Source organism: Trichomonas vaginalis, chromosome V, assembly GCF_026262505.1.
Source record: "Trichomonas vaginalis G3 chromosome V, whole genome shotgun sequence".
NCBI classification, from domain to species: Eukaryota; Parabasalia; order Trichomonadida; family Trichomonadidae; genus Trichomonas; species Trichomonas vaginalis.
Window position 1 is genome coordinate 22,227,952 of NC_067207.1, and position 21,744 is coordinate 22,249,695.

General features: G+C 33.6%; 14 protein-coding genes and 2 pseudogenes across 16 annotated transcripts, besides 5 other annotated features; 9 read left to right on the forward strand and 7 right to left on the reverse strand.

Moving 5' to 3' along the window:
• Positions 1 to 1,053: 1,053 nt before the first annotated feature.
• Positions 1,054 to 4,278, reverse strand: TVAGG3_0382400 (vacuolar protein sorting-associated protein 11-like protein family; the record flags this gene model as incomplete). The annotated part of the gene is made up of 1 exon (XM_001583103.1): positions 1,127 to 4,276. The coding sequence occupies one exon, from the start codon at positions 4,274 to 4,276 to the stop codon at positions 1,127 to 1,129; it is 3,150 nt and encodes a 1,049-aa protein (XP_001583153.1).
• A 99-nt stretch (positions 4,279 to 4,377) lies between these two features.
• Positions 4,378 to 5,213: a mobile genetic element.
• Positions 5,214 to 6,044: 831 nt separating this feature from the next.
• Positions 6,045 to 6,073: a mobile genetic element.
• Positions 6,074 to 6,080: 7 nt separating this feature from the next.
• Positions 6,081 to 6,406: a mobile genetic element.
• Positions 6,407 to 6,498: 92 nt separating this feature from the next.
• Positions 6,499 to 7,283: a mobile genetic element.
• Positions 7,284 to 21,744: part of a mobile genetic element that runs on past the window's edge.
• On the reverse strand, positions 7,490 to 7,810 carry TVAGG3_0382460 (uncharacterized protein; the record flags this gene model as incomplete). Its single annotated transcript, XM_001583102.1, has 1 exon — positions 7,490 to 7,810. The coding sequence occupies one exon, from the start codon at positions 7,808 to 7,810 to the stop codon at positions 7,490 to 7,492; it is 321 nt and encodes a 106-aa protein (XP_001583152.1).
• Positions 7,946 to 8,469, reverse strand: TVAGG3_0382470 (annotated as a pseudogene). Its single transcript has one exon. A coding segment is annotated over exon 1 (524 nt).
• On the reverse strand, positions 8,695 to 9,015 carry TVAGG3_0382480 (uncharacterized protein; the record flags this gene model as incomplete). The annotated part of the gene is made up of 1 exon (XM_001583100.2): positions 8,695 to 9,015. One exon carries the CDS (start codon positions 9,013 to 9,015, stop codon positions 8,695 to 8,697), a length of 321 nt encoding a protein of 106 aa, XP_001583150.1.
• TVAGG3_0382490 (uncharacterized protein) lies at positions 9,233 to 9,571 on the reverse strand (the record flags this gene model as incomplete). Its single annotated transcript, XM_001583099.1, has 1 exon — positions 9,233 to 9,571. The coding sequence occupies one exon, from the start codon at positions 9,569 to 9,571 to the stop codon at positions 9,233 to 9,235; it is 339 nt and encodes a 112-aa protein (XP_001583149.1).
• Positions 9,621 to 10,475, forward strand: TVAGG3_0382500 (protein of unknown function, DUF4106 family; the record flags this gene model as incomplete). The annotated part of the gene is made up of 1 exon (XM_051232100.1): positions 9,621 to 10,475. The coding sequence occupies one exon, from the start codon at positions 9,621 to 9,623 to the stop codon at positions 10,473 to 10,475; it is 855 nt and encodes a 284-aa protein (XP_051101830.1).
• On the forward strand, positions 10,899 to 11,513 carry TVAGG3_0382510 (uncharacterized protein; the record flags this gene model as incomplete). Its single annotated transcript, XM_051232101.1, has 1 exon — positions 10,899 to 11,513. One exon carries the CDS (start codon positions 10,899 to 10,901, stop codon positions 11,511 to 11,513), a length of 615 nt encoding a protein of 204 aa, XP_051101831.1.
• On the reverse strand, positions 11,710 to 12,135 carry TVAGG3_0382520 (uncharacterized protein; the record flags this gene model as incomplete). Its single annotated transcript, XM_051232102.1, has 1 exon — positions 11,710 to 12,135. One exon carries the CDS (start codon positions 12,133 to 12,135, stop codon positions 11,710 to 11,712), a length of 426 nt encoding a protein of 141 aa, XP_051101832.1.
• On the forward strand, positions 12,811 to 13,607 carry TVAGG3_0382530 (organellar and viral DNA polymerase type B; the record flags this gene model as incomplete). The annotated part of the gene is made up of 1 exon (XM_051232103.1): positions 12,811 to 13,607. A coding segment is annotated over one exon (797 nt), but the record flags the coding sequence as incomplete, so codon positions are not given.
• Positions 13,807 to 15,198, forward strand: TVAGG3_0382540 (keratin-associated protein family; the record flags this gene model as incomplete). Its single annotated transcript, XM_051232104.1, has 1 exon — positions 13,807 to 15,198. One exon carries the CDS (start codon positions 13,807 to 13,809, stop codon positions 15,196 to 15,198), a length of 1,392 nt encoding a protein of 463 aa, XP_051101834.1.
• TVAGG3_0382550 (uncharacterized protein) lies at positions 15,259 to 15,441 on the forward strand (the record flags this gene model as incomplete). Its single annotated transcript, XM_051232105.1, has 1 exon — positions 15,259 to 15,441. A coding segment is annotated over one exon (183 nt), but the record flags the coding sequence as incomplete, so codon positions are not given.
• On the forward strand, positions 15,975 to 16,341 carry TVAGG3_0382560 (annotated as a pseudogene). The gene has a single exon. A coding segment is annotated over exon 1 (367 nt).
• Positions 16,695 to 17,648, forward strand: TVAGG3_0382570 (organellar and viral DNA polymerase type B; the record flags this gene model as incomplete). The annotated part of the gene is made up of 1 exon (XM_001297563.2): positions 16,695 to 17,648. One exon carries the CDS (start codon positions 16,695 to 16,697, stop codon positions 17,646 to 17,648), a length of 954 nt encoding a protein of 317 aa, XP_001297564.2.
• TVAGG3_0382580 (uncharacterized protein) lies at positions 19,082 to 19,390 on the forward strand (the record flags this gene model as incomplete). The annotated part of the gene is made up of 1 exon (XM_001297564.2): positions 19,082 to 19,390. The coding sequence occupies one exon, from the start codon at positions 19,082 to 19,084 to the stop codon at positions 19,388 to 19,390; it is 309 nt and encodes a 102-aa protein (XP_001297565.2).
• Positions 19,677 to 20,150, reverse strand: TVAGG3_0382590 (uncharacterized protein; the record flags this gene model as incomplete). Its single annotated transcript, XM_051232106.1, has 1 exon — positions 19,677 to 20,150. One exon carries the CDS (start codon positions 20,148 to 20,150, stop codon positions 19,677 to 19,679), a length of 474 nt encoding a protein of 157 aa, XP_051101836.1.
• TVAGG3_0382600 (organellar and viral DNA polymerase type B) lies at positions 20,241 to 20,846 on the forward strand (the record flags this gene model as incomplete). Its single annotated transcript, XM_051232107.1, has 1 exon — positions 20,241 to 20,846. A coding segment is annotated over one exon (606 nt), but the record flags the coding sequence as incomplete, so codon positions are not given.

Genomic DNA, 21,744 nt, shown 5'->3' on the forward strand with positions numbered 1-21,744 from the left:
AGAACAAGACTGTAGTAAAACAACTTCCATGCAATTTGGCTTTATATTCTTGAATCAGTGTAATATTACACAAAATAGAGTCAAAGATAATAACGGAGGCTATTCTACATCAAATATTATCTCTAATTCATATATAAACTGTGTCAATATAATTGAAAACAATCAAACATTCCGTGAATTTAATTATCATTCAGCTTGGGATTATTATTACATAGCATTAAAAATAACATCATGTAATTATATCAGAAATAAAAGTACAAACGATTATAGACATGGCTTTAGCTATAGCTCTCTGATATATACAAAAACATGCCATGCTTTCTTGAACTATTGTTGCATTCATGAGAATAAGGTTGATTATATTTTTTACATTTATCATTATTATGTCACATTTGAAAATTCAACTACGGATAATAATAAAACACATGCAGAATATGAAGGTGTAATATTTAAGAACACAGACATTTCATTTGAAAATGAATGCTCTATTTTTATAATTCCTACAACAGATTTCGTTGATTCATTTAAATATAAATGCCCTCATTCCAATTTAAATAATGAAAATGCAATCGAAAATGGGGTATTATTATTGTCGTCTGGCGGTTTTAGACGACAATGCGAATTTTCAAATAATAGGATTTTTAGCCAGATAAAGAGCTACTCCATATATCATGCGTGTTTGCATACTATATACATAGATGGAATTGATGTTCTTCCTTTATTTAGGTACCGAAACATGCTTGAAAAATCTATTTTTTAGACGACAATGATAATTTTGTCACTTTTCCAGACGACAATAATAATTTGTCACTTTTTTAGACGACAATAATAATTTTGTCACTTTTTCCAGACGACAATAAAACATCCTCATCGAAAATCCCATTAATGTTAGAAATCATATTAAATATTTCTTTTTATTCATGACGACTAAAAGATTTAAAAGGTGATCTTAAAATTCAGACATTAAATAACACATTAATATCGGACATATTTTGAAAAGCTTTCAACCTTGGTCAAGAATTTAAAAATACACAAATGATGTACAAATTGAAGGCAAAATAATCGTTTTTAATTGATTTTATAATTTTTTTTGACATTTTAAAATAAATAAATTATAATTTAAATTTTAGAGTTTTGTATATTCTGTTAACACTTCCTTAACTTTCGCAGTCTCGTCTTCACGCATAACATCAGACTGCAGCAAAGAAGACAAAGCGAAAAGCGGATCGACGCCAGACATTGCGATTACGTGATTTGGATTTTCAAATCTTTTATCACGTTTCTTAAGTGAGCGAAGTTTTCTCTGGATAATCTCTTTCTGCTTTTCCTGGCAATGTATGCACATGTTGATGTTTTCGCCGAGACACTCAATGTGGTAAGAATGTCCGCACAAGAAATGTTTAGCAGGGAGGTCGATGACACCATTGCATTTCTTACAACGAGTCTGGTTTGCCTTGTAATGGCAGAACTTCAATTTATAAGCTTCGACATCTTCACGCATCATCTCGTTTTCTGTTTCGAGTTCAATTGATTGAAGTTCTTTCAGACGACTCTGACGAGCCTTGAACTCTGCACGAGCCAAATCTTTGATGTATCCCATTCTTAGCTTCTTATCCATTGAAATAATCTCAAGAATATCAAGAAAAGCAACTGGGCCATCAATTTTTTGAACTTCAACAGGTTCAATAACATCTGTAGCTTTAGGAAGTTTTACGTGGTCATAAGGTCTATTTTCATCATCAACTTCTTCGTCTTTTATGATATCAGGATCTATTTCTTCGAAATATCTTTTTGCGACACGTGTTTCTGATTTGATACGTGCTTGTGTAAGTAAACTAAGGAATTCTTTGATTGATAATGTCAATGTTGCGATGTTTTCATCATCACCTTTCTTTCTACTGTCTACAAGATTTTGAACTAAATATTTAAGAGCATATCTCCATAATCTGTCTGTTTGGCGCCATATAGGAATAGGATATGTCTCTTCAAAGTATTTAGGAATCTGTTCGAATCTTGATAGTTTTAGATATTCTTCGTAGTATCGAATATCATCTTTGATGTAGAAATTCATCAATCCATTTCTGTATTCTTCGCTTTTAAGGAATAAGTCTACTTGGTCGTTTTCGTATTTAAAGCGTCCGTCTTCAAATTTCACGGTATCCGATGTGAAATTGAAGTATTTGTTGAATCTTTCATCCCTTTCTTCTTCTTTCTCTTTGAAAATGATGGATTCGATGGCCGCATTCCAGATTTCCGCTGTGCAAACTTCTGGTTTCTTTTCAGCAAGGAAATCAATGAAGGCTACCAACATTTGTGGCTTCAAAAGAAAGACACGAAGGAAATCATCTGGATTGCAACACTGTTTAACATCATCTTTGTAGCGCATCTTCATCGGACAGCCATCACAGCAACAGTCTGCAAGGAAAGATGTGAATTCCCGGGCTTCTCTTTCGTCTTTGAAGAACATTATTATGTCAAGACCGTATTTCTTTACGATCTGAGTGACATCTTCTGCTCCAATGGTCTTAAGATGCTCGAATATCGTGGAATAACAATGGTCTTCCGCTAACATTCTGGCGTATTCCATATTTAATCCGTAATTCTTGGCCAATTCGAGACTTTCTGGTCTGTAACCACTGAGATTAAGGACTTCAACGGCTGTGGCGACATCGTATGGTGCTGGATTGTGCTTCTGGGACTCTTCAATGTAATATTTGAGTCTTTCTTCCTTCCTGAGCTTCGTGTAGCAGTTGAAAAGCAATGTCGTGTGCTGCTTGTTGGACATTCCTTTCGCTTGAAGGCCTTCCAAGTACTTGACAAGGAATTCTGCGTATTGAGGGTCAATGAAACGAGTAATTACGTATGAAGCCTCAAGAAAGCCGATTGTTTGGATGTATTCGTCAATTGCGAGGTCGAATTTGTGCTTTGCGTAGTAAGAATCTGCTCTTCTACGGTGAATCATGGAAATGAACTCAGGAGTCATCTTTCTGGAGGCTGCAATCGCAAGGGCAACATCGAATTGCTCGTTCTTGATGATGGAATTGATCTTTTCGGTCATGTCGACTTCGGCAATTCGAGTTATTGAGTTATCAGTTCTAACAACAATGATTGAGTTCCATTCTTGGAAGATATAGCGAATGTTATCACCTGGAGCGGCCTTTCCGAAGATGCACGGTGGGAAAAAGTTGAAGATTCTGATCATGGAATCATTTGGAGCATTAAAGACAGCAAGAAGAGCGTTTCCGATCCAGTAGATCCAGATTGGCTCTCCGTTGAGTATGTATTGCATCTTTGGGCCATGTTTGCCAGTTTTGCCATATCTATCGTAAGCTTTCTTTTTATGGATCTTGTTTTCTTCTTCTCCTTCTTCTTCACCTTCCTTGGCTTCTTGTTCTTTGTTTTCTTCGGCTTTTTGTTTCTCTTTTTCTTTATCTTTCTTCTTTTCTTTCTTTTCCTTGTCATCGTTCTCATCTTCGCCCTTGTCTTCCTCTTCTGCGTTGCCTTGGTTGTTGAAAGCGGCCTTCTTCGGGTCGAATTCTTCGTATAATTGGCCACCAGCGTCGTAAACGTTGACTTGAGCTCCGCGGCATACCATAATGACACCATCTTCCTTGATTGTGCAGAGATGTGGGCCTGCGCCGCCGTCTGCTGGGACTTTTGTCTCTTTATAGATCTTTGAATCTTCGCTGCCCCAATCTAAGTAAGTAATTTCGTTTTCTGTTGTCGCGAAGAGGACATTACGAGCTGGATTATTTGGATCGTGAGTGAATAAAACGTTGGTGATCGGATCATGAAGATTACTGACTAATGGCTTAGAATCAAATGGAGCGGAGAATATAACAAGCTTTGTTTTGTCTAAAACGTATGCAAATAATGTCATATCATCGTTTAAATAGATTGTCAAAGATCCATCTTCGATTGCTTCAGTTGGAATGTAATCTTTTGGAACTTCAAGCATTGTTGGCTGAAGCTGCTTTGTATCGAATGTATAAAAGTAAAATCCGTCCTTATGTGTTGTTGATTTTACGGCAACAATGGCCTGTGTAACTTTCTTTGCGCAAGAAACAGTAATGAATGTTTCATCTTCCTTATTTTTCAGTTTTGCTGGTTCATCGACACTTGGGTTTGTAAATACAACACCTTCTGTCGAACCAATGTAAGCAAGAAGACCACCACATGCGTTGTCGCACTTGTTGAGTTCTAACTCATCAAGTTTCTCATAAGGTCTGTCGACAACATCATAAAGGTGATAAACATTCCATATAGTATCGCTCATTTTATTTAATTTATTTATTGAGGGAAAAAAGTGACATTGACAACAAAGATTTTAATTTTATAAAAATTATATTTGGATTTATTGTTATGAACAAAGTTTGGTATAGACCGAAAATAGATTTTTTTGGTTTTCTCTTCAAATAATTGAAAGAATGATACTATTATAGGTTTATTATATTATATAGCATATAATCATGCTATAGCCGAAAATTATAAGTTTTGAGAAGATTGAATATAACACAAATAAATTTGAATGTAAGTTAAATTGCTTGTTGTTTTTAATAGCTATTTAATGAGAAATCCAATATTGCAAAATTCAAATTGAATGATTGAAAGAACAGAAAAAGTCATTCTTTTCAATTTCGAATATGTTTCATTGTATTTATAATTATATGGCAAATAAGATATTTAAACTTGATTTTTGAAGGAAAATTCACAAAATTGAATAAATTCAAATAATTTTTATTCAAAAATAAACTAGTTATTTGAGTTTAATACTAATTATCTATTCAAACTACAAAGTTTGTAATTTAAAATATTTTGTGAGATCAGATTGAATTAATTCAAGGTTCTTTTCAATTAATATTAATGACCATATTACGCATTTTCGAACATTCTAAACCAAATATATAAAAATGGGAGACGAATGTTAAATTTGCTAGACATGGGGGAGTTGTCTGCAAAGTTTTAGCTCTTATCTCTAACAAAAAATTAATTTTTAAAAAAATGACCGAATACGTTTCACAGCGAGAAAAAAATAAAAGGCAAGATAGAATTTTCTAGACATAAAGAAGTTGTTTACCGAGTTTTAGCTCTTATCTCTAACAAAAATTAATTTTTAAAAAAATGACCGAATACGTTTCACAGCGAGAAAAAAATAAAAGGCAAGATAGAATTTTCTAGACATAAAGAAGTTGTTTACCGAGTTTTAGCTCTTATCTCTAACAAAAAATTAATTTTTAAAAAAATGACCGAATACGTTTCACAGCGAGAAAAAATAAAAGGCAAGATAGAATTTTCTAGACATAAAGAAGTTGTTTACCGAGTTTTAGCTCTTATCTCTAACAAAAAATTAATTTTTAAAAAAATGACCGAATACGTTTCACAGCGAGAAAAAAATAAAAGGCAAGATAGAATTTTCTAGACATAAAGAAGTTGTTTACCGAGTTTTAGCTCTTATCTCTAACAAAAAATTAATTTTTAAAAAAATGACCGAATACGTTTCACAGCGAGAAAAAAATAAAAGGCAAGATAGAATTTTCTAGACATAAAGAAGTTGTTTACCGAGTTTTAGCTCTTATCTCTAACAAAAAATTAATTTTTAAAAAAATGACCGAATACGTTTCACAGCGAGAAAAAAATAAAAGGCAAGATAGAATTTTCTAGACATAAAGAAGTTGTTTACCGAGTTTTAGCTCTTATCTCTAACAAAAAATTAATTTTTAAAAAAATGACCGAATACGTTTCACAGCGAGAAAAAAATAAAAGGCAAGATAGAATTTTCTAGACATAAAGAAGTTGTTTACCGAGTTTTAGCTCTTATCTCTAACAAAAAATTAATTTTTAAAAAAATGACCGAATACGTTTCACAGCGAGAAAAAAATAAAAGGCAAGATAGAATTTTCTAGACATAAAGAAGTTGTCTACCAAGTGTCAGCTGTTACTTCTTCTCAATACTGATATAAAATAAAAATCTTTATTATTTATTTACCCTTTATTGTTTCATTAAACTTCATTTATTTTATATTATAGTTTTATTCTTTTAGCTACTTGTAAAATAATCTAATTTTATATCATCATTTTACGAGAAAGGGACAAACTATCCAGTGTCACTTTTCAAAGGAATAAAAAAAATAATAAAGATGAAATAATAACATGAAATCTTATATAAATATAATTTTATCTAAATAGATAAAAGCTAGCATGGGCTACTCTCAAAAATGCTTGAAGCAATATATTCAAGTTTGCAACAAGGATCAATAGATTCAAATCTTGTTTATTATACTTTAAAGGTACTTTTAAAAAAGAAACAATTAATGTAAAAGATCCAAATAATTTTTTATTATTATTTTATTAATTTTTTAAAATAAGGTTAATAAAAAAGTGACACTGGATAGTTTGTCCCACACTCTCATTTTACCGGATTATTCTTCAGTACATCGATTGTGTATCTAAAATAATATCATTATCCTTATTCTGTTTTTTCCAAAATTCTTTTAAATAGAGTATATAAGAATTTCCGAAAAAGTGACACCCAAAAAGTGACACTTTCAATAGGGAGTAACACTTAAAAAGTGACAATTTAAAATTCACAATAAATAAAAATAATAAATTTTTTAGTCTATTAAATTATTCTTTTCTTTGAAATCCTCTAAAAATTCTTCGAAATGTTCTAAAATATAATCTGGAGAATTATAACAAAATTCATTAATTTCTAACATATACGTATCTAACAATTCATTTGGAATTTCAAACGATCTTAAATATGTAATTGAATTTTGTATCTTCTCATTTATTTGAGAAAGTTTTTCTTCAGCATTTTCCAATAAAAATCTTAATGGATTCAAATTGGCTTCTTGATTCTGAACAAAATTTAATACTTGGTATAAACGTGATTGAACTTCTCTTTTCAATTTTGTTTTATAATCTGTCAATCGAGGCTCGCGAATTCTAATTGAAGGAATAAAACCTGTTTGAAGTAAATCGTTTTTAATACGATAAAAGTAATTGGGTGCAACTTCTTCTAAAAGATTTTTGACAAAAACATCAATTCTTTGATTTTTAACGCAGCCAAAATCGTGATATTTTCTCTTTTTAAATAAAGATTCAGAAACGTTATTCACAACGGTTAATTCATTTGGTCTGGCAGCGGCTATCCACATCATAGCCAACAATTCCTTATACAAAATTCAAAAACTTGGGTGCAATCAGTTCTGATTCCACCCAAGTTTTTGAACTTTCTTGAGGGAATTAAAGGGTGAGAGATTTATAGTCTATCTATATATCTCAGTTAGTATACAAGTCATGGGTACGGTGGCACTGCGTTCCATCTTACCCAATACTTGTGAATTTGACACTTTACAAAACCGTTAACGTATATTTTACAACACAAACGACAACACTAACTTAACCTTAAATATTTACAAAGCCGCCAACCACTTCACCTCACTAACGTTTTCGCTAACGACTTCACTAATGTAAAAAATAAACGTTCTCACTTACAAAAGTATTGCAACTCCTCCCATTGCTGTGCTTCACATAACAGCTCATAATCTTCTGACTCACTTTCTTCTTCATATAGGTCAAAGTCACTGTCAAAATAAATGTTAGTAAGTTTTGACAAAGCTAATGAAACACGCTTACCGTTTGTATCGTATGCTTGTATAAACTTTCCATTATGCTTGTAGTCATAAACGCTCAAACTAACTTTACCCTTTCTCCCTCGTATCTGATAGAATGTATTTTCACGAGGAACGAAGAACAAATTCTTGAACTCATGACCGTTGTAGTTTGTTATCTCAATAGTTTTCGTCATTTATATAAAAATAAAATAAAAAATAAACTTAAAAATTAATGATCTCACCACCCTCACACGTATGAAAACATAGCCCAAAAATAAATTTAGGTGAAGTGGTGAGATCTCACCTCTTTTTTCACCCTGTTGAATTCATTGCTTTATAACTCTCTTCCTTGGTTTCTTTTTAGTTGCTTTCTTCACGTCTGTCTCCAACTTGACTGTCTTTCTTCTTCGTCCATAATGATACCAGTTACTTCCACCAGTCAATGGGTCAAATGGTCTTTCGTAAGGGTTTCCATACATTCCATAGGGACCATACGGAAGAACTACTGGTGGAGAAGAAACATTTCTTTAGTTCCATCGACTCTATTTAAATGCATTGTTTCACCTTTCATCTGGTCATTAAAGTCTTTTACGTGTTTTGCAAACTCATCGTCCTTTCCTAAAGCATTTTCTGACTCAGTCGCAACCAAATTGGATGCTTTATTTATGAGCCCTATTTTATTTAATCTTAACTTCTTTGCAACCCAGCCTCCAATCTTTCCTTTATTTGCATCTAATGTCTTCGAAACCCTTCCTCCACTCATTTTATTTACTGCGTCATAAGCTCCAAGTGCTTTTGCTCCAAATGCTAATGCTTTTGTTCCCATTGCGCCTAAAGCTGCCCAAGCTACCATTTACACCATATTAAAATCATCTCTCTTCAATATTATCTCATAAAAGTTCTCGTTACTGGAGAAAGTCAATGAAACATAAACATTCTCACGGGCTTCACCCTCACCGCTTTGCGGTCTATCTAACTTCTTTCTTATCTCATCTATTCGCTTCAAAATGTCTGAACAATTGCTAACATCTTCTACAACAGTTATTTCATCATGAATGACCTTCAAGAACAAGCTCATTTAATATGCAATTAAAATCATCTCAATAATGAGTCCATCCTTTCCATCTTTAGGTAGCACAACATCTTTCATTGAAGAAGGTTCGACAAGTCTTATGTTAAACTTACTGACAAAGTTTGTTATACTATAATGCTTCGGCGGCGAATACATGTAGTTTGAAAGACATAATATAGATTCTTCAGCAAATTCACTTATACTGGATTTTATAACAATGTTCTCACGAGACCAAACGCCACCAATTGACAATCTTGTAAGCAATCCTGCTGAACCTTCTACTGTAAATGTCGATGGTAACATTCCACGAAGGTCATCTATTGACATCTTTGAGTCACTGAATTTAAATATTTTCTTAAAGCAATCGTCATTATCTAACCATGCAATAGCTTTGAAGTTTTCATTCGAATATACATCTGCTTCATTAAATGTAAAACCTGACTTCTTTGCAGAGATGACTTTAAAATCTATTGAGTTTCAAAATTATATGCTATGGTAACTTCTGAAGGTAATGGATGCCCTTCCGCAGTCAGTTGTTCTCTCACTACCGTTTGAAGCTTTGTGTTAAAACTTTCATGTCATCTCCTGTGTCTAGGTTCACATACACAGCAACAGGGAAACTGTCTTGCTTCTTTGTTTCATCATTATATCTCAAAACATTAAAGTTCTTCAATAATATTGTTCTTCCTGCTGGAATACTTCTAACTTGTCTGATTTCAATAGCTTTCTCACCTCCTACATACTCTACCCAGTGTCTTGGATATTCATAAGTATACTGACTTTCTTGAATTTTGGTTGGTTTCATCATAACGTGTTCATAGTATATCTTTATACTCTTGTCAGTTAGACTCGGTGCTATGTTCTGAATATTTCTGACTTGCATTTTTAATGGAGATAAAATGAAGCATTTAATACATGACGTAGATGAAGACATGAATGAAACTACAGACAAACTTAACTCTTCTCTTATTCTTCCTTTCAGCAAAGATTATGAGTTCTGTTCAAATGGTGTGTATTTCTATTGTGGAAAGATGGGTTCAGGTAAGACATTTAACCTCATTCGTCATATACTCATAACAGAACGTTTAGGAAATGACTCATATTATGACCAAATCATTATATCAGCAACTTCAGACTCTATGGACTCAACAGCGAAAACATTTATGTCAAAAGTTCAAGCCTCTGTCGTTAAAGTTCCAGACAGTGAACTCATTGAATTTCTTCAACGTTACATTCGACGTAAGAGAAAATATTATGCCATCGTTGAATTTATACAGTCAGGAATGCAAAAGACTTCTGAGGAGATGGAAAGAATTATTGACAAACACCACTTACGTCAGTACTCAGGAGTTTACGATATGAAACGACTTACAAACTACATTCTATCAAAACTTTCAAAATACCCCTTCAAAAAGTATCCTTCAAACACTTTGTTAGTTTGCGACGACTTCGCCGGAAAAGGTTTAGTGTCAAAGCCTGACTCACCATTAGCTAACATCATAACTAAAGTCAGACATTACCACTTAACTGTAGCAATACTTATGCAAACATGGAGGTTTTTAGCTTTAAACATAAAACGTCTCATAACTGACTTCGTTATCTTTCAAGGTTTCTCACGCTATGATATTGAACTCATTTGGAAACAGTCAGGTATAACATTACCTTTTGAAGAAATTTGGGAAGCATATAAGTCTCTCATCTCTCCTCGTTCATACCTTGAGATTCATATCATGACTAATACCATTAAAGTCAAAAATATTCCATGGGAACGACCAACATTGTTTTAAAGTTTAACCTTCAATTGACTGATGGTAAACAAATTCCATGCATCTCTGTCGCCATTTCTGTTAATATTTTTGCTGTCATTCATATCATCCACTTCCCCATCCGTTAGCTTTTGAGGATATGCGTTAGAATAGCTGTTCTTAAATGAAGGCTTTTCACCTTTGAGAGCATAAACTCTATAACTTTCTGCATACTTTATGTTTGAACCTCCTGAGCCATCATTGACATAAATTTTTATAGGCTTCCACCCTTTGTTCATGTTCCTGCTTCTTCCCTTAGCTCTTTTGTTCAGTAGTTCTACATCTTTATACACAGCACCTGTCTCAGTGAATTCAACAATATTTTCATTCGTTAGCTTTACATTCAAACCCTTGTCGAGTATATTGTTCATTTCATACATATAAAAGGTTTTTATTCTATATGAAATGAGAAGCAAATCCATCTTAGCTGGTGCCGTTAATGTTCCAATTGAACCAACATCAAATGTTGACTCACGAACGACAAACAATATTGTCATAAAGAACTATAGTTCAGAGTGTTTGAAAGAAAAAGAACCAGAACTGAAATCCGTGAATTTAAACTCAGCTTCAAACGCTAACGCTACATCAGATGTTAAGTTAGAGTATCCACCACTGGACCAAATTCTTTCAAGAGAAGCCAACGACAACCCTTACACAAATGTTCAAACAAATCCTTCAGATAACGTAGACCATTACCTTCTTCAGTTATACCAAACAATTTTACTCAAAGACGATAAGAAGCTTTTGACAAATCTTATAAGCAAGAACCAAATAATTCTAACAAAGGAGGACCTTGAAAATGTTATCTCACGAATAACAGGGAAACAATGTGTCATTGACTATCTCGACCCTGAAATCGAATGCTGTGGTCAAACTCCACTATTCATGAAAATAGGTAACATCCGCATCATTGAAACACCAGGAACTACAGGAGTTGAGTTTAAGTATAAATATTCGAACGAGTATACAAAACTTTCAACAGAATATAAACTTTGCTTGAAATATGTTTTAGTAAATTAAAGCAATTTGTAATATCTATCCAAAACTTCTTCAACAGTATCGAACTCATCTTCATAATGCAAACCTAATCTTATTGACTTGGTGCAGTTTTCACTAACACAATATTTTTCTGTTCTCTTGACTGACATAACTAACTCATTTGTTTCATCAAACAGCAACAACCAAAGTTCATGACCTAATACATAACATTCATACTTTATATTTTTAGCTCTGAGTTCTCTTGTAAGCTGTTGCATTTAATATTTTCTAAAAAGTCAACTTCAACAGTCATTCGCACTGGTGCCTTCAGTTCTACAGGCTCTCCTTGAAAGTCAACAAGTCTGAATTGCATGTCTTTCAAATTATGAGGACTAATGCGAACCCATTTACCTAAATGAGTTGCTATGACAGGAACGTTTGGAATGAACATTGAATTGACTGCATAACAGAAGGATTTATACTCTACTGAACCTTTACTATTAACTCCTGAAATGCCTGTGACATTAGCTATTTTAGACTCAATGTATAAACAATTGCCATAACATACGTATGGAACAGATTTCATCTCAATCGTTTTGTCAACACTTTTCAAAGGAAATGTCATATGGTATGCTCCTAAAAGAAGTTGAACTCTATGACTCATTCGTGTTATCTTAAACTCTTTCTTGCTACTGAACTTCAATGTTCCCTCAGAAGAGAGTTCGACATCTATGTTGTCAATAGTTTCTTCATTTATGAGAGTATCTATGACTCCAGCAATTTTATCTATTCTATACTCTGCTCTGTTAGGAAATGTTATAAAACTTCTTTTGTCATCTATTTCAATCTCTATGAAATCTGTTTCATCTGTTATGACAAAAGTTGCGATAGTATTAAAGTCAACAACTCTGAAAGCAAGCGCTTCATTCTGAAGTCCTAAGTTTGTTTGTAGCTTTACTGTCCCGTATTCGTTTGGGTCTGTACTTTGCAAATAGAACAACATTTTATTCTCATTAAAATATGACTATTGCTGCATATGCGTATGAAACAAATGAAGCAAGAAGAGCACATGAACTAGTAAACGAAAACTCAACTTTAACCATTGAAGGCAATGATTTAGTCATTGACGATGGAAAAAAAAAAAAGTCATTGATTTCGATACTTTTAACACTTATGACCCATTCATTACAATAAGTAAGTTCCTATCATAAATGATGGAACGGTGCAATATATAAATTCTACAGTAGATGCCTCATTAGTGAAAGTATTAAATGTTCTCATTGAATTGTTAAAGAGCTTTCGATTTGACGACAACATTAAATGCCTAAAGAATTTAGTCATGAATGAGAAACAAATTCTCGGCGTTGCTGGTAGCAGTAATGATGTACACCTTATGACATTAGAATATTATAACGAACATAAAGATGAACTGAAAGGAGAGAAGGGTGACACCGGACCACAAGGACCACAAGGAATACAAGGAATACAAGGACCTCAAGGCGAGAACGGTTTGGATGGAAAGGATGGAAAGGATGGAAAAACTGCTAAATCATGGATATGGGACCTTATAAATACTGGTTTAACAGCTGCTTCATATGGAGTTCTTCAATACCAAATCGGAAAGATATGGGCAGTACTTGGTGAAGAAGCTTTAGATGACGTTAAAAATGCTTTGAACTTCATTTCAAATGGTTCGGATACTATTAAAACTTTATCTGGTTGGATGCAAGAAACAAGGAGTCAAATAGATACTGTAAGACGTATAGCAAACAATGCACGTACTGGATTGGATACTTTACGAGAAGCACAAAATACACTAAAGGAAGCAAATGATATTCTTGGCTCAGTATCAGACATGCATGAAGATTGGCTTAAAGGTATTGACAAATCTTTAAAAAATCACAGTCAGTCTATTGCTGACTACAAGAAAAGTATAGATTTTTTACATAGTGCTATGGACGTACATGATGGAAGCATAAGGAACTTACTTAATGCTAACAATAACTTACCAGGAACTATTAAAGCATTTATAAAGTCCTTTGTAAAACCCGGTGCTCTAACATTTAGGTCTTTGAGAGCAAGAGCATTGAAGTCAAGAGATGCAGAAACTCCAACAGAACCTACAGAAGGAACTGAAACAACAGAAACTCCAGAAGAACCACCAAAACCAACAGCTAATGAAATATTGTTCGAATATTTTCCAAGGTACTCTGTTCTCATTGCATACATTCAAGAAATACTTAAGAAAGCAGACTTGACTTTAGGAGATGATGAAAGTTCTGTATATCTTTCGTTCCAGTTTCAAATAGCAGAACTTTTGAGACAGATATGCTTAATGTATGACAACATCTCTGATTTCACAAGATATGATGACGACCATGACCCCGAACACGGTGAAGAAGAAGTTTTACAAACATCCATTAAGACAGGAAAGGTTTTAACTCAAAGTCTCATTATTGACACCAAAGATGGCGAAGTGGACGTTCTTCAAGAGCTGAAGAAAAATACTTCTTCGGGAGGTGGTGGTAGGCATGAACTTGAAATAAATGAGATAGAAGAGAAATTAGCCGAAAAAGCAGATAAAGAACATAAACACAATATCTCCGATATAAATGAACTTCAAGCTACATTAAATAGTAAAGCGGACAAGAACCACGTTCATTATATAACTTCAGACGAACAGATTATAACGGACTACCATGGATATTTAACACGAAGTGATGAAGCGAAGACAAAAAATGTTAATGAAAGAAGATATAAATACATTCGTGCTAAAGGTTATGACATAAGCTGTACTGTACAGTATGATGTAGCTAAAGCACCAGAAGCATTTGGTTATACCGGTGAAATTTATGCCTCTACTTTCAATGTTAACGGTGTATTAGTTGAACCAAGATTTACTTTGAGAGTTAAGTCAAAAATAACGTTTGAAGATGCTATTAAAAGTAAAGCTGACAAAGTTGAACTCGAAGCAATGAACAAAGTTTTGAAATCTCATAAACACAACATCTCCGATATAAATGAACTTCAAGCTACATTAGACAGTAAAGCTGACAAGAACCATACACATAAATCCTTCACTACTGTTAGAGCAGACGACATAATATTGAACTTTGACCTTGGTTCAAGTGCACCATTAGAAAATCCAAATACAAGCGTAAAAGATACTCTTAACAATTTAGATAAGAGTTGCAGGAATATCGAAGATCATGCCAGAAACTTTGAAGCATATGAACTACCAGCAATGTTAGATAAGAAAGCTGACAAAACAGAGCTTCAAACATTAAAGACAGAAATACTTCAAACATTATATCCCATTGGTTCTATTTATACGTCAATGAACTCAACAAATCCAGCAACAGTTTTAGGTTTTGGTACATGGCAGCAGATTGTAGACAAATTCTTATACTGTGCTAACTCTTCAAAGCAAACAGGAGGTTCGAAGAAAATTACTGAAGCAAACCTTCCACCGCACACTCATACAGGAACTACAAACTTTTCTGGCGACCATAGCCACTCATTAAGAGACCACCCATTATACAACTCAGAGTATGAAGCTGGCAATGACGTTTTATCTCCATCTTATAACAATGCAGCAAAAAAGACTTTTCGACCAACTGAACCAGGAGGAAATCATTCACATACTTTCACAACAAATCCAACAGGCTCGGGTGCAGATTATATGCCACCATTTGTGACTATATTCGCATGGTACCGCGTTCAATGAACGCGCTTGAGCCTGCTTTGCGGGCTTACCGTCTTGAATAAAATCTTTAACTTTACATAAATGAGCTTGAAAGAAGTATTCGAACAACATCCATGGAGGTCATTTAAGAAGTTCAATGAAGCTGCAAAGAGTTGGGGATTTACTAACAGAGCTGAAGTTAAAAGGTTCTTTGACAAAAATGTTGTACATCAAACAAAAATAAACCCTTACGACTACTTTTTACCAATTTACTCCAACGCTCCTGACGCATACCAATTTGACACTCTCATTCAAAGCAGAAAAGGAGGACATAAACCATTCCTCATCTTCATTAATGTTAACACTCGCAAAGTATATGCATATCCAATGAAAAATAAAGGAACTCGTGAAGTGTTAAGAGTTTTACAAAAGTTTGTAGCAGAACATAGCCCAAGTACTTTAACATCAGACCAAGACAGTGCATACCTCAGCAATGAAATCACAGATTTTCTCATTAAGCATAACATAACTCACTACACTACTGAAGACCATAACCATAACATACTCGGCATCATAAACCGCTTCATAAGGACGCTCAGAGATTTAAACCAAGAGCGAGACTTTACCGAAGAAACAATGAAACATTTTCTCGAAGTATATAATTCCTCAACGCATTCTACAACAGGACATACACCAAATTCAATGACACAACAACAAGAAGAAAAGTATATACAAAAGAAACGAAGTCAAACGCAAAATATCAGAAATTCAACACAATTTACCCTCATTCCTGGAACAAAAGTTCGTGTAGTTCTTGACGACAAACCGTTGACAAAGAAACGTTTAAGGTTAAGTCGAAATTATTATATCGTAGACTCTACGCAAGGTAATGGATATCTTATAAAAGCTGCTGACGACTCTATTGCGTTTTATCCTCGTCATAAATTAGTCGAAAGTAGTAATGGCAAACTTGCTGAAACCATTGACGAAGCAAAGCGAGGAGTGGTTATTGAAATACTTGACTACAACATAAACGATGACACTTATAAAGTAAGATATGAAGGAGGTGTTGAAGATGTTATACCATCTAAGAACTTGAGAGAGTCAAAGCCAACACATCTGGGACCATTAGAGCGGGAGTACTGGAAAGACAAAAATATACCAGAAAGAATAAGAAAATTCTTCTAAACTTTTTCATTAGATGTAAATCAGACAAAATATATTTTAGGTGAAGAGGTGAGATCTCACCTGTTTTCTAACATGGTCTAAAACACACAAAACTCATGAATTTTGTGTGTTTTCACAAAAGACCAAAAATAATGTTTAGGTGAAGAGGTGAGATCTCACCTGTTTTTTCACCTGTTTTTTCACCCCCGTGAATTTTCATGAATTTTCACAAAAGACCAAAAATAATGTTTAGGTGAAGAGGTGAGATCTCACCTGTTTTTTCACCCCCGTGAATTTTCATGAATTTCCTTAAGACAGAAAAAATAAAGTTAGTTTTATTTTATTTATTTTTTTTATTTTGTATAAAAGATATGATTTCAACAATCGGCACAACAGCAATACAAACAACAGCAATACAAACAACAGCACCAAACTCGTTAGTCATGAATCCAACATCTATGTTAGTAGAAATGAAAAGCTTCATTCCTTCTTCATATACTTTTGAAACAGAAATCCAGAAGATAAAGCAAGAACTTTTAACAAGTAATTTAGACTGTAGTGCGAAAGATGAAGAAAATGAAGAATATCTTTATGAAATGCAGGACATTATTGACCATTTACCCAAATTGCCTGAAATCCAACAACAAAAACTCACTATTCCTGAATTCGACGAAATTGAAGTGAAACCAACTGACTCAGTAGAAATAAAGAAGTTCATACGTAAAGTAAATTATGAATTCCTTGGTTTTCATTGCAACCATAAGGTTATGGACAAAGATTGCGACATGGTATATAAAAACATTTCTGACATATATAAATCTGAGGAGTTTAAGACTTACGATAACTTTGTTTCATTAGTTGCAAAATGTGTTTGGGAAATAAGAGATAAAGATAGAAGAGGCAAAGTATGGAACGAACAAATAAGACCCGCTATGTTTGAGATGAAGAGAGCAATTGACGCTTTAGTTGTTTTAGCTGGTTTTATTTCAATGTATAACGCAAAAATGAACCCGCAATGTTCAAAATGTAAAGCAGGAATAAGAAAATATAACTACTCAGTCAAAGAGATAGAAAGAATGAGAAACGACTATGCAGACTTAAAGAAAGAAGCAGAAAAGCCAGCAGAAGATAAAATGAACATGTTAGAATTTCTGAACAAAAACTATCCAACAGCAGAAGATTTCCTTCTATCTGACGTCAAGAAGAAGTATAAAGAAACCTTCGGTATTGTTAAAACTTTTGACATACTGACAGAAGAAATAGAAGCTACGAAATTGTTTAGGATTTCAAATATACATCGTACAATTCATGTAAAACGCTTGTGAAAAAAGAGGTGAAAAAACAGGTGAGATCTCACCTCTTCACCTCAATTATATTTTTGGTCAAAGCTTCCACGAGAGAAAAGATTCCTCATTCGCTAAGGATTCCAAAAATGAAAAAATCATTGATTTCGGCTGAGAAAAAAAGAAAAAACAGCAAAACCCTTCTTCCACGGGAACAAAGAAATAAAGAAGAAATAAAGTAAATTTTTATTTTTCCCGTGGAAGATAGAGCACTTTTATGACACTTTTTATTCACGACAAACAAGACAACAAAGAAAATAAGAAAATACGGCGCTGTCGCGGTTCGAACCACAGACTCTGACCCCTCCATAACACCACCTTAGACCACTGTGCTACGTAGCCTGTCGACATAAGATTTTATAAATTGCATATTTGACGTAAATTTATTTCCATCTAGCTTCCCACCGAATAAGATATTCATACGTGTTTGTAAGACATTCATTAAACTTCTTTTCTATTGCATCTAATCTTGCGTTATTTTTTTCAATAACTTGTCTGTATTCTTCATCATCTCCAGCAGTGTTTGGGTCTTCACGTTTAAAATATTCATTGTTAACCAATTTTTTATCTACAAATTTTATTAGTGTTTGATTCACTTCGTTATGATAACGGTCATATTCTTTCAATACGTAAGTGAAGACAAAAATGCGTCGTACCTTCAATCTTAAAGCTTAAAGAACTTTCAACACAGTTTTGAGGGTCTGTCAGTGCGTCAATGAGATAGTATTCGAAGTCAGTCAATAATCTTTTTAAAGTCATTTCATACAGGATAAAATTTAATGTTGTGAAGAAATAGTGTTTATCTCAGAAAAAATAACGCTAATTTTATTTTTATTTATTTTTTTATTTTGTATGTAAAGACAGTAATGTCAACATTAGAGAACACAACAACTGCTATCGTTCATGAAGCTATAAATGAAGAATACGAGTACATACAATATAACAAACAGTTACGTCTCATTCGTTCAGTCAAAGATGACATGTACCAAATGCAAAGTATTTTGACAGCATGTTATGCTCCAGATACTAAACTTCCTAAAGACTGGTTTAGGAACCAAAGCACTATTGAACTATTAAATGAAGCACAGCGAGACATACTTTTTTCTGAAAACAGTGAAGAACAGCGAGTAGGTAAAAAACCCAGTCGCCAAAACTCTATGAAAATCGTGAAAAATTGCCAAACGGTTTGAGAGGATATTATATTCATAGACTTCTCGTAAATGCTGTAGCAATGTGGGCTTCACCTCGTTATGCTTGGTATGTTTGTAAACTTCTTGACGAAATTCACAGACAAGAACGCGAACAGATGGAAAAGAAACTTCAAGCAAAAGATGAAGTCATTGAATCCAAAGAAAAAGCATACAGAAAAGAATACCGCGTTCAGTACCAAAAGGAAAGGAAAAGAGTTATAAGTATTGATATATACTGAAGAGTTGGAGAAAGAAGAAGACAGAGATATGGTTATGTTGCATTTAGTCAGAAGAAACAACAAAAGCTTTTATGACCTTGCTAAGATTTACAAATCTGACAGAAACTGGTTCTATCGTGAAAACTTACCGATTTCAATGACACCGAATGAGCAAATAAAGGAAATTGTCAAAAGTACTCTTCCTCAAACACACTATGACATCAAAGGTTGCACAATACTTACATTCAAAGAAGACTTACCATTGTTAAAGGAAAAAATAACAGAGTATTTCGATAACTTCAAAGAGGAAGAATGAAAATCTAAGCTAATTTTATTTTTTTTATAAAATTTTATCTCATATGAAAGAACATGAATTTAGAATATTCGGAACTCATGACAGAAGAGAGAACGAACAACATGTAAAAGATTATGCAAAATTTCTGAAGACATACAAAGCATTTAAACAATATCTAAATGCTTCTAAAGATTATGCAAAATTTCTGAAGGTATATAAAGCTTATGAAAAAGCGTATGAAAAGTTTATACATTGGGGAATTGTTGTAAAAATATCCATATGATACTAACCAAAAATATATTTTTGCTTAAATAGCTTCAGGGTCTATTTCTTCAACCATTTCACTTCCTTCGTCAATGTCAATAGAAGCTTCTTCAACCTTTGGTAAGAATTTCTGTATAACATCTTTGTTCGTTATTGTCTTCAGAGATGAAGGATAATATTTCACATTTGTTTCACCCTTCTTATATTCTTTCTGTTCGGAAAGATTCATAGCAATACTGAAGAAGTCAATGTTAGAGTTCTTTATGACAGTATAATGAGTATCTTTGACATTCACGAAGAAACTCTTTTGTTTCAAAACTACTGCTAACTCTTGTGAAGTATAACGTTTGCGGTCAATGACAATAGCTAATGGTCTGACATACTGACCAAACTTAGATTCTTTCACAAACTTCTTGTTAAAGATAACATTAACGTTTGAAGCACCATTGAACTCATTCTTGATGGCATTAGCGAGAGCATTGTATGAAAAGAACTTGCAATCTTGCATGTGTTTCATTATAATAAAAATATTAAATTATTTTGAAAAATAACTTAAAAAAATCTAATCTAATTTTTTCAAAAATATTTTTTTTATTTCCTACTAAAGATGTATCGGAAGTTGTCTAAGTTAGAACACTCGGAAATAAAACAACTTCTTACAGAAGCTAACATAGATGTTGCAAAGCATTACGCAACAAACAAAAAAGCACTCGCTGACTTCATTAAAGACTATAATGGTGCAATAAGTTATGATAGAATTCATGAGTTCATAAAGCCGCAACGCGGCGAGGACGAAGTCCATGCAATAGCATTTCCTTTAAATGACGTTGCTATTGACTTATATCATAGACGTTCAGTACCTCATGAAGTAAGAAGAGAAATGTTTGACATAACAAATGCAAACGTTGGTCATACTCGTAAAGCTCTTTCGCATGATGTTCGTCAAGAAATGTTTGACATAACAAATGTAAACGTTGGTCATACTCGTAAAGCTCTTTCGCATGATGTTCGTCAAGAGATGTTTGACATAACAAATGCAAACGTTGGTGAAACAAGAAGAAGAGACGACACACTGAAACAACAGAGAAGAGAGATGTTTAAAAGTGCTATAGAACAAGTTCGTAAAGCTAACGATGTCATTCGTTCCATTGACGACAAACCAAAAGAAGGTGAGAGATGGTTAAAGAAAGATGAAGAGAATAGGAAGAGAAATGTGAAGTCAGGCAATAGACTCATTGACTTTAACATCGAAGCTTTAGATGAACCAAACAGAGACTACTTACACAAACATTTCGGTAAGGTTTTCATGAGACTCTTAGAGAAGATTAAAATAAACTCCAACAAAGATGGATGGTATGTTATAAACTTGGTGGAAAGTATGAATGTTCTACGTTAAACCTCAATAATATTGGAACATTACTACATCAGCTCTTGAAGGAGAACTTTATATCAGAGATAGAAGCAAATGCTGCAGGTATTGTTGAAATGCACTATGACTTCTTCTTGACAAACATAAAGAATCTTACTGAAATAAAGATGTATGATTTAACAGAATATGAAGGCTTAACGATGTCAGATGTAAAGAAAGGCAAACCAAAAAAGAGACCATATAGAGATGAAAGCACACTGACAAATGACCAGAAAGCCATTTTGGAAGCTCTTAAGCAAACAGGAAACCCAGCACTTATAGAAAGCTTTTGGAAAGATAATGGTGAAAAGAAGTTTTATAAGAAGAGAAGCGGTCAGTTCTGGAAGTATCTTTGCACATTACCTATAAATCTTGAACGCTACCAAATCTTCAATGAACTGAACAAAAGAACTGCAACACTTATGACAGAAGACAATTGTTTCGTTTATGCTTGCATTCAGGCTGGAGTAGATGAGAGACTATTGACCACATGAGAGAAGTCATTCGTGTTAGAGACTTTCCTCAAAGTAAAGTACAAGAAATTTCTGACAACAGGTATAGCATTTAATGTTACCATTGGTTATTTCAATGACTCAAGACATAATGAAATAAAGAGATACATACCAAAAGAATGTAAACTGTTCGAACTATTGACTTACTTCTTGTTGAAGACCACTACATGCTAAACGAAAGATTACCAATG